The 17,599-nt window shown below is 41.8% G+C and overlaps 1 protein-coding gene and 1 non-coding gene across 2 annotated transcripts; both read right to left on the minus strand.

The window, feature by feature from the left end:
• Positions 1-3,347: 3,347 nt before the first annotated feature.
• trnar-ccu (transfer RNA arginine (anticodon CCU)) lies at positions 3,348-3,420 on the minus strand. Its single transcript has one exon. It is a non-coding gene; the product is annotated as a tRNA-Arg (tRNA).
• A 5,176-nt stretch (positions 3,421-8,596) lies between these two features.
• Positions 8,597-13,378, minus strand: LOC138233651 (uncharacterized). The gene is made up of 9 exons (XM_069186635.1): positions 13,193-13,378; positions 12,940-13,074; positions 12,625-12,690; positions 12,061-12,152; positions 11,813-11,939; positions 11,598-11,718; positions 11,007-11,065; positions 10,785-10,899; positions 8,597-10,219 (listed from the first exon to the last, which is right to left on the minus strand). Exons 1-9 carry the CDS (start codon positions 13,268-13,270, stop codon positions 10,203-10,205), a joined length of 810 nt encoding a protein of 269 aa, XP_069042736.1. The 5' UTR covers positions 13,271-13,378; the 3' UTR covers positions 8,597-10,202.
• Positions 13,379-17,599: the final 4,221 nt, after the last annotated feature.

Here is a 17,599-nt window from a genome sequence, read left to right on the forward strand (position 1 = left end):
TCCATCATTTCCCTCATACTTTCCATCCCTAGATTGAAAAAAAAAAAAAACAGAAACAGGCTGACAGGACGACAATCAAATTGCAAAAACTCATCAAAGCACTCGATAGAGTATTTGAATCCACAAGTAGCTACGAGCAACTTTGTCCTGGCTTGCATAAAAGTCGGAAAATGTCAAAAAGAAAAAGATGGTGGCTTTTTCATATCTGTTCTTTTATTTTTAGTTCGTTGGCTCTTCTGTCCATTGTCCTCCTGCCTGGCTCTTGACCTGTGACTGTCTGAACGCACACATTAGACTTTCAGGCGGGGGATTTGTCCTGAGCCTCTGTGAAAGACCCACCCACCCCCATAAATAACTGCTCTAGAAACACATGAATGCAAAACTAAACCACAGCTTAAAGAGGAGCTTGTCATGACCGCCAGGCAGTTAAGACCAACTCTTAAGCAATCTAAACAGCACCAGCAGCGGGTGATTATTAACAAACGCCGCCGCACGAGTTAACCCACCTGCACACACTCCACCGTGCGGTACGCAGTGCTATTTTTACCATCTTTACCTGCTTCCCGCTGGTATTGAGTCTACTCCTTGAGAGCTCTACCTGGCGTTTTTTCCATTACCTCGTTTATTCTGGATATTGGACTCCCCTTCTGCCTTTTCGACTTTGGACCTCGCCTCTCACCTCGGACTGTTTGCCACCAGTGTTCTCCCTGGATTACGACTTACCTTACGCCTCTTGACCACGAAACAAAGCAAAGCAGAGCAAAACAAAATGAACAAACGAAAACCCTCACGTCCCGCACTTGCATATAACGCCGTTACGTGCCCAAACGGTATTGTACGTCATCCTAGCACTGCACCCCGGGGCGTACGGTATATGGGAACTAGCACACACCACGAATCGTCTCGAATCACTCCCTACAGCTGTAAGGCACCTTGAAGCATGCACCCCCAACATTCTTCTTTGCGCATTTGTGAAAGGTAAACTCTTGAGCAAACTCTGAACCAGCTCTAAGGAAACTAATCTGATTAGACGTTACTTTGACTCATCTTTTAAGGGACCCTTGTTAATTGGAGAAATCAATGATTTCGAATGAATTCTGTATGCGTTAAAAGACAGCTATACACAGAAAACATGCAGGACACTTCTCATGATGTTTCCCGAGCCAAAACACAGTGCGTTTTTCCAAGCCATCTGACAAAGCCCGCCCACTGAAAACTGCAGCAAATCGTGTAAAGACGTTCAACTTTGTAACTACTGCACGCACAGGAAGCAGAATAAATTCCTCTTTTCAAACTGTCAAAGGTTTGCTTTGCGAACACTGCAGGACATCGCACAATGTCTTTTGAACGGGGACAAACGATTTCTTATGGGGCACAGTAAGTACAGACGTTTAAAAAGCTCCACTCATGCCGACGATGCAGCATGAAGAAGCGCAACCTAACGTTTGCATTCCTAGCAAATTCCTTTTATTTTTTGATAAATAAAGACAGTCTTGTTTAACAAACAACACACACAACATTTTACATTGTCAATTCAATTCAAATCAATGTATTTCTATATAGCGCCTTTCACAACAAGGTTGTCCCAAGGCACTTAACAATGCAAGTTGTTAAGAGCCTTGTGTCTAATATGCCGCCTAGGTAACGTGCTGTCTCTTTGAGGCAAATGTTTAAATCCTCTGAGTTAAGTGCTGAAGTTATAGTAGTCCTATCAGTATTGTTGCCTCCGATCAACAGATCCTCATTTTTCTCAGAGTTGAGTAACAAAAAGTTTTCACACATCCAAGTATTTCCTTCCTTAATGCATTTAACTAAACTGATAATAGAAGAGTTGTCGTTTGGTGTAAACAAAATGTTTATTTGAGTGTCATCAGCATATGAATGAAAGTTCATATTATTTTTTCATATTATCCTACCTAGCAGCAGCATGTAGAGAGAGAGAGCAATATTGGTCCCAGCACTGATCTTCTGGTACCCCAAATTGAACTGGTGACATTGATGAAGCAGTACAATTATTAGATATTTGAACATAATGAAAACGATGAGTTAAATGTGAAGTAAACCACTGAAGGACGGTTCCAGATAAGCCAACCTCAAACTCAAGCCTGTGTAACAAAACAGAGAGGTCAACCGTGTCAAAGGCAGCTCTAAGATCTAGAAGCACAAGCACTGTTGCATTCCCCGCATCAGTAGCTAAGAGAATATCATTTACGACTCTTGTTAATGCAGTTTCAGAAACCAGACTGAAATTTCTCAAGTATATTATTTGAATCCAGATACGATTGACGTTGGGCAACAACTATTCTCCCAAGACTTTTAGATTGAAATGGGACCTTTGAGACAGGCCTGTAGTTGTTAAGAACTTGTGGATCCAAATTTGACTTCTTAAGGAGCGGTCTAACAACCACTACCTTAAATTGATCAGGTACAACGCCTGACGCAAGCGATGCATTCATCATGCTAATTATAGGTCCTGCCAGTCCTTCGAGGGAATCTTTGACTAGCTGAGTGGGGATGGGATCTAGCGAACAGGTGGTTGACTTTGTCTTACGTCTGTGTTCATGAGTCCACCATAAGAAGAAATCTGAACAGGAGTGGTGATCATGCGAGGTCACCATGGAGGAAACCACTGCTCTCCCCCCCAAAAAAACCACCACTGCCCCTCTCAAGTTTGCTAAAGACCACATGGATGTTCCACAGCAACTCCTGGAACAATGTTCTGTGGACAGACGTGACAAAAGTTGAAAGTTAAAGGAGTACATCAACAACAGAGTGGCTGAAACAGAAGAAATTCCGTATTTTGGGATGGCCAAGTAAGAGTCCTGACCCCAATCCCATTGAAGTACTGTGGCGTGATCTGAAGCAGGCCGTTCAGTGCAAGACATCCCAAAAATATACATGAACTGAAACAGTTTTTCATAGAGGAATAGGCCAAAATACCTCCTAACCGCTGCTCAGGTCTGACCAGCCGCTACAGAAAGTGGGGGTTGAGGTTTTTGTCATAAAGGAGGTTCCACTAGCTCCTTAATATAAGGGTTCACGTACTTTTTCCATCAATGACCTTGATTGTTTAAACCATTTGGTCAATAAAGAAACAGCAATGTCAAATGTTGGGCGTGTGTTGTTTGTTAAATCACACTCTCTTTATTAATTATTATGACTTAGATAAAGATAAGATCACATGTTAGGAGCCATTCATGCAGAAATCCACATCATTCCGAAGGGCTGTTTACAAAAGTTTTTCTCCCAACTGTATGTGAGAGAAAAGCAGAGACGCTCACTGAGTAAGGTGGGGTTGTAGCTTTGCAAATCACAAGGACATTTGTATGCTCAAAATGGGACAGGAGCACCCCAGATGGGACTCAAACCCACAATCCCTGGCTTAGGAGGCCAGTGCCTTATCCATTAGGCCACTGGGGCACACTGGGGAAAGTTAGGCAGCAGAAGGTTTACTGTGACCTGAGAAGGACCGGCATCCAATCACGGTGGTACACACACACACACGCTCTCACTCATCTGAGCTACACGGCTACCAAGATGATCTCAGGTGCGCCGAGCTGGTACGGAACATATTGAACTGATCGACGGCGAATTGTCTCTCAGACAGGCTTTTCACCTCTAAGCTCCCTGACTGACAGTGATCAGCTAGGTAGTGAAACAGTCAGCTGCTTCTAAGCCTTAAACAGCTGCATCGCTGCGCTTCCACAGAGAGATGATTTGAAAGCCAAACATCGCCCATTGGGAACACCTTACTATCACTAGTTTAAGAGACTCTTAAGGTCTTGCAGAGGTGCCTGTCTAATAGCATGCGCTTTGCAAGCTATAGGTGTTTAGGCTGAGGCAGAATGCCTGTTAACAAAATGTTTTTCTAAAGGGGCCTCGCACTCTTTTCCAAGCAATGGTCACCATCCCCACCGAGTGTCACAATGTGGTCATGTCCTAGGACATCACCTGTTAGTCTCCATTTGTCTGCCACCAACACTTTAGGTTACGGGGTCACAACCGCACCCCGGAGACCAGAGGAGCCGTTGGCGTTCTGGCGGCGCAGATTGGGCTGAAGGTGGGGCGCTTGAATCTCGCTGTTGGAGGCCGTCTGAAACTGACCCAAGCCTTTCCCTTGAATTAAATGTAAATAAGAAATGAACCCCAGATGCACATGGAATCAATCACGTGTTTCCTTTGAGCCGTTTCAGAGACTGCTCCAGAGTTTACCTTGCACAGATGCGCAAAGATTAATGATGGGGGTGCACGCTTCCAGGCGTCTTACAACTGTAGGGACTGATTAGAGACAATTCGTAGCTTGTGCTCATTTCCCTCTATTCCCCGTGTTGCAGTGGTAGGATGACGTAAATTCCTGCTTCGACACATAACGGGATTATAATCAAGTGCAGGAGCTGAGGGCTTTAGTTTTGTTTCGTTTTCCATGGCGTTCGTAAGCGCGCAAATCAAAGGCAAATTCCTGCGTCTAACACGAATGTAAATGCTTTTGAAAGTGCAGTGTGGTGCAGCTTGTAAAATCCTTGTCCACATTTGTGGTTTGTTGATGTTTGTTCTGTCTGCCAAAGTTGCATTTTGACATCCGGACGGGGGGACTTTAACATTTGAAGCCACCTCGCAGTCCGTGTTTGATTATAGGAGGAATGCGGCGGCGGCGGGCTCGCTTTTGTCGTGGTCGAGAGGTTAAGGCGATGGGCTCGAAATGCGTTGGCGACTCCCCGCGCAGGTTCGAAACCTGCCGACTCCGGCGTCTGCCGTACGTCGCCTTGTGTCTGCGCGGCAGAGGCGAAGTGCTGCTTCTCCTTTCCCGGTACTATAAAAACGCTAAATCGCTTGGACCCGCTGCCATGGAAAGCAAGACTTCAGATAACCACACATTTTGCGTTCGCACCTCTGGTGCTCTACTTATGCCTTTGAAAACCTAATGAATAAAGCTGAAAGAACCGACACGGTATGTAGGTGCTCGTAAAGCACGCAGTAAAGAACTGTTAACAGCAAGGGTTTCAGTGGGTTAACTGAGGAGAAGGCGTGATCACTAATTGTTGACTTTTTATTTGGTGTTAGAAACACTCTTACTGTGCATGACGTGCAACAAATGTAGCCACAGAAATTGCATCACGCTTTCATGTATGCTATTGCAGACCCCAACGTTGCCTAGATAGAAAACCGAAATAGCCGTGGGTTTGCTTGCTGGTCTGAAGGATCTCTCTTCGAATCTCTATCATTTGTCAATGGAAGTAAAAGGCGTTGCAATCTCATACGTTCAGAATCAACCGGGGTAAAGTTAGCTCGAAGTTCGAAAACGATTTTGGCACGCCTGTAGCGCTTTCACGAAACCTCTTAGAATTGCGAGAATGCTTGTTTTGTGTATAAAATACATTGTGGATGCTTTCTCAGCCTTTACTTTTTCGTTTTTATGACATTTTTTTGACCAAGCACGAATATTCTTTTGTCCATATCTTCGCAATGGAAGCACAGAACGCCGTCAAACCAAATGCATTTTAAAGACCACGACTTGTGGATATTTCCACACCCTTTATATCAAACTATCAGTGAGCTAATTATCTTTTTTTAAACCTCCGGTTTTTCATCGATGCGTAATTACGCACGAACTGGAACCCGGGGGACCGCTGTGTGCACACGTTCACAACGCGAGAAATACTGTTCAAATCGCTTCGTGCGAAAAACCCGTATATGACCATAGGAAGCAGAACAGCGCAGTCTCCCATTACCCAGACTGTAAGCACGGGAATAAAGCTTTGTTTGACTTCTGAAACCCTTCCTTTACGTCCTGTTTTCATTCAGGTAAGGGTCAACTATATTGAAAATACTACTGACAGCAGGAAGATTAAAATATTCTTTACTCAGCATCTTATTAAAAACAGCTCCCATGATGTTCAAACCGATTTTTTACACAGAACACTGACACAGCTTTGCATTCTGAATCTCTTTTTCTCATGCTTTTATTTAATATGGCACAATGCACTGGGATAGGGGTATTCTGTTCACAAACCAATAGCATTTAAACCACAGCACCCACAATGCTGCAAGTGTTTTGCACACTAAGCGGGTCCTCTGACTTTTCCCAGCTTTATTTTGGGTTGTGGAACCTTTCTTTATATTTTTTAGGATTTTCTGAAGATAACACTACAGGTGGGATGGGTGGGTTGTCTTCATGGCTCAATAGCATTTCAAATACAGCACCCACACTGCTGAAACCAAGTGTTTTACACACCAGACAGGCCCCCAAACCTCATACAACCTTACTGTGGCTGTGGCCCCTGTCTTTATTTTGTAATGAGTTTCTGAAGATAACACTACAGGTAATACACTGGGACAGGTGGGTCGTCTTCATGGCTCAATAGCATTTCAAATACAGCACCCACTCTGCTGAAACCAAGTGTTTTACACACCAGACAGGCCCCCAAACCTCATACAACCTTACTGTAGCTGTGGCCCCTTTCTTTAATTTTTTATGATTTTCTGAAGATTACACTACAGGTAATACACTGGGACGGGTGGGTCGTCTTCATGGCTCAATAGCATTTCAAATACAGCACCCACTCTGCTGAAACCAAGTGTTTTACACACCAGACAGGCCCCCAAACCTCATACAACCTTACTGTAGCTGTGGCCCCTTTCTTTAATTTTTTATGATTTTCTGAAGATTACACTACAGGTAATACACTGGGACGGGTGGGTCGTCTTCATGGCTCAATAGCATTTCAAATACAGCACCCACTCTGCTGAAACCAAGTGTTTTACACACCAGACAGGCCCCCAAACCTCATACAACCTTACTGTAGCTGTGGTCCCTTTCTTTAATTTTTTATGATTTTCTGAAGATTACACTACAGGTAATACACTGGGACGGGTGGGTCGTCTTCATGGCTCAATAGCATTTCAAATACAGCACCCACTCTGCTGAAACCAAGTGTTTTACACACCAGACAGGCCCCCAAACCTCATACAACCTTACTGTAGCTGTGGCCCCTTTCTTTAATTTTTTATGATTTTCTGAAGATTACACTACAGGTAATACACTGGGACGGGTGGGTCGTCTTCATGGCTCAATAGCATTTCAAATACAGCACCCACTCTGCTGAAACCAAGTGTTTTACACACCAGACAGGCCCCCAAACCTCATACAACCTTACTGTAGCTGTGGCCCCTTTCTTTAATTTTTTATGATTTTCTGAAGATTACACTACAGGTAATACACTGGGACGGGTGGGTCGTCTTCATGGCTCAATAGCATTTCAAATACAGCACCCACTCTGCTGAAACCAAGTGTTTTACACACCAGACAGGCCCCCAAACCTCATACAACCTTACTGTAGCTGTGGCCCCTTTCTTTAATTTTTTATGATTTTCTGAAGATTACACTACAGGTAATACACTGGGACGGGTGGGTCGTCTTCATGGCTCAATAGCATTTCAAATACAGCACCCACTCTGCTGAAACCAAGTGTTTTACACACCAGACAGGCCCCCAAACCTCATACAACCTTACTGTAGCTGTGGCCCATTTCTTTAATTTTTTATGATTTTCTGAAGATTACACTACAGGTAATACACTGGGACAGGTGGGTCGTCTTCATGGCTCAATAGCATTTCAAATACAGCACCCACTCTGCTGAAACCAAGTGTTTTACACACCAGACAGGCCCCCGAACCTCATACAACCTTACTGTAGCTGTGGCCCCTGTCTTTATTTTGTAATGAGTTTCTGAAGATAACACTACAGGTAATACACTGGGACAGGTGGGTCGTCTTCATGGCTCAATAGCATTTCAAATACAGCACCCACTCTGCTGAAACCAAGTGTTTTACACACCAGACAGGCCCCCAAACCTCATACAACCTTACTGTAGCTGTGGCCCCTTTCTTTAATTTTTTATGATTTTCTGAAGATTACACTACAGGTAATACACTGGGACGGGTGGGTCGTCTTCATGGCTCAATAGCATTTCAAATACAGCACCCACTCTGCTGAAACCAAGTGTTTTACACACCAGACAGGCCCCCAAACCTCATACAACCTTACTGTAGCTGTGGCCCATTTCTTTAATTTTTTATGATTTTCTGAAGATTACACTACAGGTAATACACTGGGACGGGTGGGTCGTCTTCATGGCTCAATAGCATTTCAAATACAGCACCCACTCTGCTGAAACCAAGTGTTTTACACACCAGACAGGCCCCCAAACCTCATACAACCTTACTGTAGCTGTGGTCCCTTTCTTTAATTTTTTATGATTTTCTGAAGATTACACTACAGGTAATACACTGGGACGGGTGGGTCGTCTTCATGGCTCAATAGCATTTCAAATACAGCACCCACTCTGCTGAAACCAAGTGTTTTACACACCAGACAGGCCCCCAAACCTCATACAACCTTACTGTAGCTGTGGCCCCTTTCTTTAATTTTTTATGATTTTCTGAAGATTACACTACAGGTAATACACTGGGACGGGTGGGTCGTCTTCATGGCTCAATAGCATTTCAAATACAGCACCCACTCTGCTGAAACCAAGTGTTTTACACACCAGACAGGCCCCCGAACCTCATACAACCTTACTGTGGCTGTGGCCCCTGTCTTTATTTTGTAATGAGTTTCTGAAGATAACACTACAGGTAATACACTGGGATAGGGGGGTGCTATTCATGAGTCAAAAGCTTCATCACAACATCTGAAAATTTTAGATTTTACATTCTTTTTATTTCCCATGTTTCGTTTAGTTTTTTCCTAATTTCACATTTTAAATAAGCTATATCTGTAATCACAATGAAGGTGTGGTATGCAGTCTTGATGATGTGACTGTGTAACCATCAGGCACGAAGGAGAGAAAAACAAAAAACTCCAAAGGAGAAAAAAAATCTCTGGGGGTCCAAGGCCTGATGGTTGACCTCCCCTCCAGGTCCTGGTTGTGTATGACAAATAGTTACTAGAAACAGTTCACATGCACAACCATGCAGATTGACACGGTGAATTCTATTTCATATATTATGTGAGACTAGATGTTAATGTTGAGTGTGTCCCATCCACTGGGTTGAGCAGTACAGGATCTTGAGTTTTGTAGGCTGGGTTCCTTGCTTCAGAAATCCAGGAGGATCCCTTGTCATGGGGGACGGAGCTCAATATCAACCAAAGGCACCGAAGAGAGAACAGTGGCAGGCATGGTGTGGAGAAAAAAAAAGGGTTAGACACAGAAAAAACAATTGCAACGTGGTTGTCTACTTACCCACTTGATATCTATGTTTCTGCACCTCCTAAAGAATTAGATCACTTGGGATAAAGAAGACTACAGAGACGATGTAGAAGACTACAGCATTGTTAAATATGCTTGTAGGTATGGGGCATCCTTAAAAAGGTCTGACATATATTTCCACAATTTAGGGGCTGTGTGCCTAAATGCTCTGCTACGTGCTTGCTATTGTTAACATAATCTGTTCATTGATCTAGACAGCATCCTACAACTACCTTAACCTTACTGTAAGAAAAGTATCACTTTGGTGTCTAGGCTGTTCTTTTTCATGAGTCTCCACTCCTGGAGATGTACATGGTACGATATTGAAAGCCAGTGGGGTTCGGACTTCGATGATGCAATTGTGTTTTATTGTTCCGGTTAGAATCCTTTTAGCACTGTGCCCTGTCTGAAGGTAGATAGAGTACTGTTTTGGAAACCTAATAAAAAGGAATCACCCTAGATACACTTCTATTTGATAGAAGCCATTTTTCTTTGATCTTTCTCACAACGGAGTGGAATTTCTTGATTAATCTATCTTACTAGGATGGATACAATTTTATCTGGAAATCTTTCACATAAATCATGTCATGGTGACATACTGTCGTTTTACATTTCTTTGCACTACTACAGTGATGTTAACAGTGTGTAGTGATCATATTTAAAAGGGACTGTGTTGTGTCATGATTAACTTTTTTACTGTTTTCATACAGACTTTGTTTGGTTTCTGGCAATAGATAACAAATGGTTTCTAGTGATTTTGTGTTCTAGTGTTTTTCATTATTGTTTGGCAAAGTGTACGAAAGTTTACTCTTACCCAAGATAAAATTTTTGGGGGGATATTGAAACTTGTACTTACGTGTCTTTTGGAGGTGAATTCTGCTGAGAACACGTTGACAGTCTTCTTGAGTTTCCAGCATGTCTTTTATGTAATGCTCGGGAGTAGGGGGTGGATGCTCACTCATCAACAGTGCCTGAAATATAAAACCGTAAGAAGGGTTACGAACTGCAAAGGATCCAAGGAGTATAAATGGGTCACAAATCAAGATCTAGGTATTTGCACAATTTGCCAGATCTCTCTTAATCAAACTCCTTTTTTCTTACTTTGTGTTTTTACAGCAAGACGTTATATTGTTTCTGTGCTAAATGGCAAGCTCTTTTAGGTGTTCATGGTTGTGTCTTTGTTTCTATACTATTGGAAAGAAACCTAGTAAGTGATTTGATGCATCCATGTCTAATCATTAATCTGACACAGTAATTCTATCTTTGAGATGCCTGTGTCATGTAATAAATTGCACAGATTATCAGTAATCTTTTATGTGTGCCTTCTTTGGTGTGTTTTTTGAAAAGTTATCTCTAATTTATAGAACCATTAATGCCAGAAGACAAGCCTGCAATCCAAACTTCTTAACAATAACAAACAATTATAACGTCCACTGAAATATGTCATCCTACTGTATGTTTCTGCTGAATCTAAAACTACATGTCCTGCTTAAAAAACCCTTTCATAGTGATAGTTTGCATGCAGAGCATACTCACCAAACTGGGGTTGGCAAAATGTACATATCCATGTTACTTCATTCTTTGCGCTTTCATACTCTTCTTTTGAGATGCACAATTCATGGAACCAGTTTTCACAACTGTCACACTGAATCTACACGGACAGTAAACCTTATATCAGTTCAGCTATCACCTTTCACTGGCATGTTTTGTTATTATGTGCTTACATTACACATACAGATAGAGATGATGTTCACTTACCCAGTTTGTCTGCCGCACTGGTGTTTCTCCACACATCAGGCACATGTCCTGGAGAGGAGCTATAATAAACATGCCAAATAGACTGATTTTTCCAATGTTATCTACAGATCATTGTTGCATAATTGAAGACAGTTTGATAGAGACCTTTTCGTATGCACTTTCCTGATTAGGTGTTCTACTGCTTCTTAAACCGCACATTGTCATGTCTCAGAATACTCCTGTCAACACCTGTTACCCTTTTTTGCGTCAGCGTGTGTTGCTATGATTTTAAGGGGGCACATGATAACACAGCTATCATGTTTCAGTTTGCTTTGCTTCACTATGGGCAATTTAGACCCACACTTTTCCCAGACAATGGTTGTGTCAACCACGACGAAGGCCAAAGTGTCATTGAATTTTAACTGTGTGAAATGTGATTTAATTAACTTTTCATCACTGTGTTATATAGTACAAAAAGAATACCCAAATGAGTTCTGCATATAAATAAATTGAGAATCTTTTTCATCCAGACTTGTTACAGAGAGAGAACATGCTTCAGGAAAATAATATACACCAAGAAACGTAGGCAATGAGGATCAAATGGTACAATACCTGAAGCCTCAAGAATTCTGATTGACAGGTCTTCCCGCAACTTTCTCATTTCTTTGGCACTGCTGTTTATTTCGATATATGTTGGAATATCCGGGAAATTGTTAATGATGTCTGCGCCCATCTAACAGACAAAAGTTTGTTTCAATTATTTCCCTAAAAATCTCTCATACAATAGTTTTAAGTCCAAAATTTCGGCGTGGAAAGGTTATGCTGACCTGCATCACAAAGACCCCACAGCTTGAGGCATCTGCTTGCCTGGTGTGACCAATCACGCTTGGGTGCCAGTTGATATTCAACCAGTCTTCTTTTCCTAGGACATTCCTTCGCATCTTAAAAAAGTCCCTGTGAATCAAAACAATAGGTTATTGATAAATGAGGAAATATTTGTCATGCTGAACTTGAACCTGAAATGTATGTGTGCCCCTGCAGAATTTCACCACGAAACTAATGCTTGATTTCTTACCTGAACCTTTTTGCCGCTGCAGTGGAGTCTCCCATCTCATCACTCCCCATAGGGTCGACCACAAAGACTTTCTGGGATGGAGCATACAGATACTGCAAGAAACAAAGGGCCCATCATCAGACATGAAGTTGCATTTAATGTGGGGCCAGACACACAGGCAGTTTCAGGAGTTTTATGTTGTTTAAACAAAGGTTTTTAATATTTGAATATTTTATATATATAATATTTATATTTATATATTATTTAACATTTAATATTTTGCAAACCTCGGCAAAGACAGTCAGGAAATGACCTAACAGTACTTTTTTTCCTACATGACACTTTGACTTGTTTGGTTGTCTGTTCATTACACAGCAGTATTCACAATAATAATTTAGGAAAAGTGCACTGTCACCATTGCCTTGGACACTCACTATCAATGTCCACCTTTTTTAACAGGAGAGGAACACATACATTGTGACTTTGTAATTTTTTTAGATGCAACAAGGATAATCACTTGAACTGTAATGGTTCCAGGTGTAATTATAAACCTACGCTGTTTTGGATTACCTGCACCACACTTACCAACAATTTCCAGTGGACACCAGTGTTAAAAAAGCTAATAATGGCTTCATAGTTTTCAAAGTTGACCTGTAATGAAAAGAATGACAAGATTAGTACAACAGGCTGCCTCACAGGGATGGTGTGCTACCTTTGAATTTTGATTTCTGACTATAAAGGTAGTTTCTTTAGGCAGCACCATGGGCACAGTTGTGACCTGTTTTGATTGCTTGTAGCTCTCCTTGTTTCTCTATTGATAAAACAATCATCAGTTAGTGAAAAACCATGTTTGCCCCCTCACTAATGTAATCCATCAACATTTGTGTTTGATGTCCTTACCTTGGACAAACGTTGTCTAGCCATGCGCTCTCTATTCCCACTCATGATTACACCAGTTGTGTAGTGGTTCATTAGGAAAACCTTCTTCCCCAAGTCCATGGATTCTTTCGCTACTTGAAAGTAACACTCAATGGTCTTATGGAAAAAGCAAACACAATTGAAGAAGATGTGATTTCACGCACTCACACACATTTGATTACACAAAAGCTCAGAAACCTTAACAAATGCATGCAATCAAACACTTTCATCTTACCTCGCCTATGAGCCACTCATCTGGTTTCAGAGACACAAACTCCGAGTGTCTGAGAATATATGTGTCTGCACTGTGCATGGATGGCAAAACTGCAACCACTAATTCACTCGGATTGATGTTCCAAAGGGCGTGTACCTAAAAAAGATTTACCAAGCCAAAAGCATACACAAGAGATCACTGGACCTAACATAATGAAAATTGAGATTACACACCACAAGTATAACACAAGTATGTCAACAAGTATAACAAGTTAGAGAGAAACGACAAAGAACACCTACAGTAGTAGAAGATGACATTCATAAGCTCTGAAAAAGAAGTGAATGTCCACACAGAGAAATATTTGAAATACAAATCCTACCTTCTTTTTGAAATCTGTTTTCTCTTTTATAAGTTTTGAGATGGGGCGTGCATCACAGTGTGGTGTGATCACTTCAGCCATGCCCACGGCAGCTTGCTTGGGTGACACTTTCCTTTCTTCTTTGTGCTGCCATTCTTTATATTCTGTGGTTCCTGCTTTCCCCTGCTGTACTTGCAGGCCGTTGCTGTCATCTGGCGATTTTTCATTTGTTTCAATATTTCTATTGCTAACTTTTTTTTCCTGTGTTCTCATTTTTTTGGGGATTGGAATTTTCTGTGGTGCGCTGTAGAATTTATTTTTTGTTTCTTTGCCTACACCTGGTGCTCTCTTTGCCCATTGTTCCTGTGCATGTTCATGACGTGTCTTAGTGGTGATCAATGGAGCCGTCAAAACCTTTTTGGGGAGAGCATTTTGGATTATATGTTCTCTGTACCGGCCTTGGAGGGATTGTCTCATTATCGTAATAAACTCTGCTGGCCTCAGTTTCCTCCTGTGCTGAAGTATTGAATGCTTGACAATGCCAAACCAGGTCTCAACATGACAATTAGTGGCTCTTGTTTGTGCTACCTCTGACATTGATATGTCTTTTTTGCTGTCTGAAGCATATCTTGCCAGGTCACCCAACAAAATTCCACTCCACAGTGGAAATAGTGCCATGTATCTTTGCAACAGAAATCTTATTATGTCTTCACAGAAATAGGGGTTCACATTGTGTTGTGTCCCATAGTCATCATGTCCTTGAGCTGATATGCTGTCTTCATAAATACCTTTGAACTCCACAGCGAAAGGAGAGCGGCCCAGGCTGCCTCTCATTTTTGGGTACAGTACCTCATCTGTGTCTTTGACTTCTGCTTCCTTTTCCATCTGGTCTGGTGTGGTTGTTTGAGAAATGTAAGCGTTAAGGAGGCAGACACTAGATTGGACTTCATTTGTGAACCTCCTGCTTGAGAGTACAATACACATGTGTTTGAAAACATTTCTGGCGACACTCAAAGTTGTGCTGTTTTGCAGGATGGCAAAGGAAAATGTTGCAAAGTCTCGCAGTCCTTTGTCTGTTGTTTTTTTACTAATTGCTTGAGAGACAGCCTTTATGACATGGGCAGAGCAAAGGTGCAGAACAGTGAACATCTGAAGTTCTGTGTACTTAAGTTTGCCTTGGCAGACTTTCATTGCACGATTTAAGTATGCATGGATGGTGTCCCCATTGAAGGCAAAAAGAACACTGTGAATCAGGGCCCAGCTGTAGTCAGTTTCTACATGCTGCACTCTCTTGGTAGTACATGTTGAGATGTCAAACATGAATTTCCGTAGCCAACGTTCTATACTGACAATGGTGTGGTCAGTTGTCAACATTTCAGACACTGGTAATGGAGGCTTTCTTTTTCCACCTCCAGGTAACGTAAGACTGTAGTACAAAATTCTTTTGTTCTCCGATGGAATTTTTCTGACTACCCCTCCTGTTGCATCCAGGTAAAGGCTGACTTTCTCCTTCATCTTTAGATGGGCAATAAGAATTCGCATACTCTGTTCTGTGTAAAGATAGGCAGCAAATGTGTCTAACTGCAAAATCTGTATATATCCTGGGAAATGGACAATGTCGAAGTCGCATGCTTTCATATATTTTTGTGCCATATGTAATTCAAACACTGGATCATAGTGAATGCGTTTACTGTTCCTGAACTCTGATGAAATGACTTTCAGGACATTCTGTGTTAGTGGTTTAGATAAATTGCCTGCTGCAATTTCAGCAAGCGGTGTTCTGCTCAGGTTCCTGTAGTACACATTGCTGATTCCTTTTGTGAGGGCACGGGCAATCTTTCGACGATAAGGCTGACGTGCTTGTCGAAATTTTGTTTCCCTTTTACTGTGCTGTATTTGCCCTGCTCGTACAACATCAATTGTGATGTCATCATTGCCCATTGGTTTGTGTCTTGTTGTCATAATGTATTTTACATTGCAGGACCTGAAGGTACAGACTGCTTTTATCATCAGAAAGTTTTTTTTTTTTCTGCTGTTCTCTTTCCTGATGTATTGGTATTTGAAGGCTATTGGGCAACAAGGATTTATCTTCCTGAACTCGTTATATAAGATCTGGGTCCATGGTCGTCTTAGTTTAGATGTACCTTTTAGAGGTGCTATTTTTCTCCATTGTTCAGCCTTTAAACATACTTGGAAAGTTTTAGGCACAGACATAATCTTTCTTAATCCCCTTTTATCCTGAGGTGATGTCCCAGATGAGCTTGCCCCCTGGGAATATTCACTGTGCTCTTCAGGCTTTTTTTCTGATTCTACACAGATTTTTTCTCCCTCTAACATGTCACCACTGTCTGTGCTGCCGTGTGCTGCCCATGCATCTTCTGTATCTTCTGATGAACTTCTGAGCTCTGTGTTGCCTTCCAAACTATGTCCCTCACTTTGACTTGAAATATTGACTATAGATTGTGTACTGTCATCTGGTTTGGAATCCCTACCAATACTCTCCTCTTTCTGCGCCCTAAGCACTTTGGTTCTTAGTTGTTTTCTATCTTCATGCCAAATCACTGATAACCATTTCTTGTTGCTGGGGCATTCCTCTCCAAGGAGTCTGTTTGACAGTGTTGACCACATACTGTCATTCCACCTAATTTTTTTTTCGAGTTTAGAAAACTTCAGAAATTCGTTGATCACATTCCCTACTCCACCAGCCCTTGACCACAGGTCTGGCCTTCTACTCCTCTGTCCTCCTTTAACATGTGACATTGCCAGCAATCTGAAAAATAGAGAACATATCTGAATGGACTGGAAACATAATTGAAATTCAATGCCCAATGGATGTTAATAGTGTAGGAGCGCAACAGATGTACAAGTCCATTAAATGGTTTTAGTTCTGTGTTTAATTTTACGGGCCCTATATTTTGATATAGCATCAATCACAAAACAGCATTCTGTCACTGTCACAACCACCAGCTAGCGGAGAATAACTCACAAAAGAACTAACCACTACCAGCAGCGGGTTAATTATAACAAGCACCGCCGCACGTGTTAATCCATCAGCACACACTCTACTGTGCGGCAAGCAGCACAATTTTAACCATCCAAACCCTCGGTATTGAGTCTTCTCTTTGAGAGCTCTACCTCGCGTTTACTCTAAATCTCGCTTACTGGTTACTGATCTCCCTTTTGCCTCTCGACCTTGGGCCTTGCCTTCTGTTTCGGATTGTTTGCTTCTCTCTGTACTTCCTGGATTTTGATCTACCTTTCGCCGATCGACTATGATCTTGCCTGACGTTTCGGATTGTTCTCTTGTCTCAATAACTACTTGCTCCTGCGTCTGCACAGGATCTGCATACCTTTTCACTGAGGATTCCTGGCAGCCACCACATAAAAAAAAACTAGAAAAGAAGTATGTGTTTCTTTTAAAAAAATGTTTTTAAAGAAGTCAACATATCTGGGTTGTGTTTGCAAGATTTTTAAAAATTGCAAAGTTTTTGTGGGTATGATTGTAAAAAATCAAATCATAACTGAAGAAGGCTCCATGGTCAAAACATTGTGTTTTCTTTCTTCTCTTTTCAGCATGGAATAAATCTGATTACTGTATTGACCATATACATTTTCTTGCATTAGGACTTCATATTCTGCATACCTCAGCTTGCTCTCCATGAGACACACAGACAGGGAGAAAAGCTGGGAGTCAGAGCACAGGGTCTGCCATTGTACAGCACCCCTGGAGCAGCTGGGATTAAAGGCCTTACTCAGGGGCTCAACAGAGTAGGATTCCTCTGTCAACCATGGGATGTGAACCAGCAACCTTCCAGCCACCGGTGCAGATCCTGAGCCACAGAGCCACTCCTCCGCCTATTGTGCCAATTCTTTAAAATTTGTCCAAAAAGATGCAATTTTGAAAAAAAAAAACTGTTGTAAATAACATCAGTGGCTATTGAAAAGTACATAGAAAAAAAGAGACAAGTTAATAAACTTGGAATGACTACTTACAGCTCTGGAAAGATCGAAGATAGTGTTTCAGGTTGTTGTCCTTTAATTGATCCTCAACCAAAACAGAAATCCTCAAC

Source organism: Lepisosteus oculatus, unplaced genomic scaffold (assembly GCF_040954835.1).
Source record: "Lepisosteus oculatus isolate fLepOcu1 unplaced genomic scaffold, fLepOcu1.hap2 HAP2_SCAFFOLD_70, whole genome shotgun sequence".
Taxonomy (NCBI): domain Eukaryota; kingdom Metazoa; phylum Chordata; class Actinopteri; order Semionotiformes; family Lepisosteidae; genus Lepisosteus; species Lepisosteus oculatus.

Excerpts from the sequence above, each read along its gene's own strand:
- LOC138233651 (XM_069186635.1), bottom strand. The coding sequence starts at position 13,270 with ATGCACAGTGCAGACACATATATTCTCAGACACTCGGAGTTTGTGTCT. Across the intron at positions 12,691-12,939 it reads CTAGACAACGTTTGTCCAAG|GTCAACTTTGAAAACTATGA; the intron begins GTAAGGACATCA and ends TTTTCATTACAG. Across the intron at positions 11,066-11,597 it reads CAGAATTCTTGAGGCTTCAG|CTCCTCTCCAGGACATGTGC; the intron begins GTATTGTACCAT and ends TGTTTATTATAG.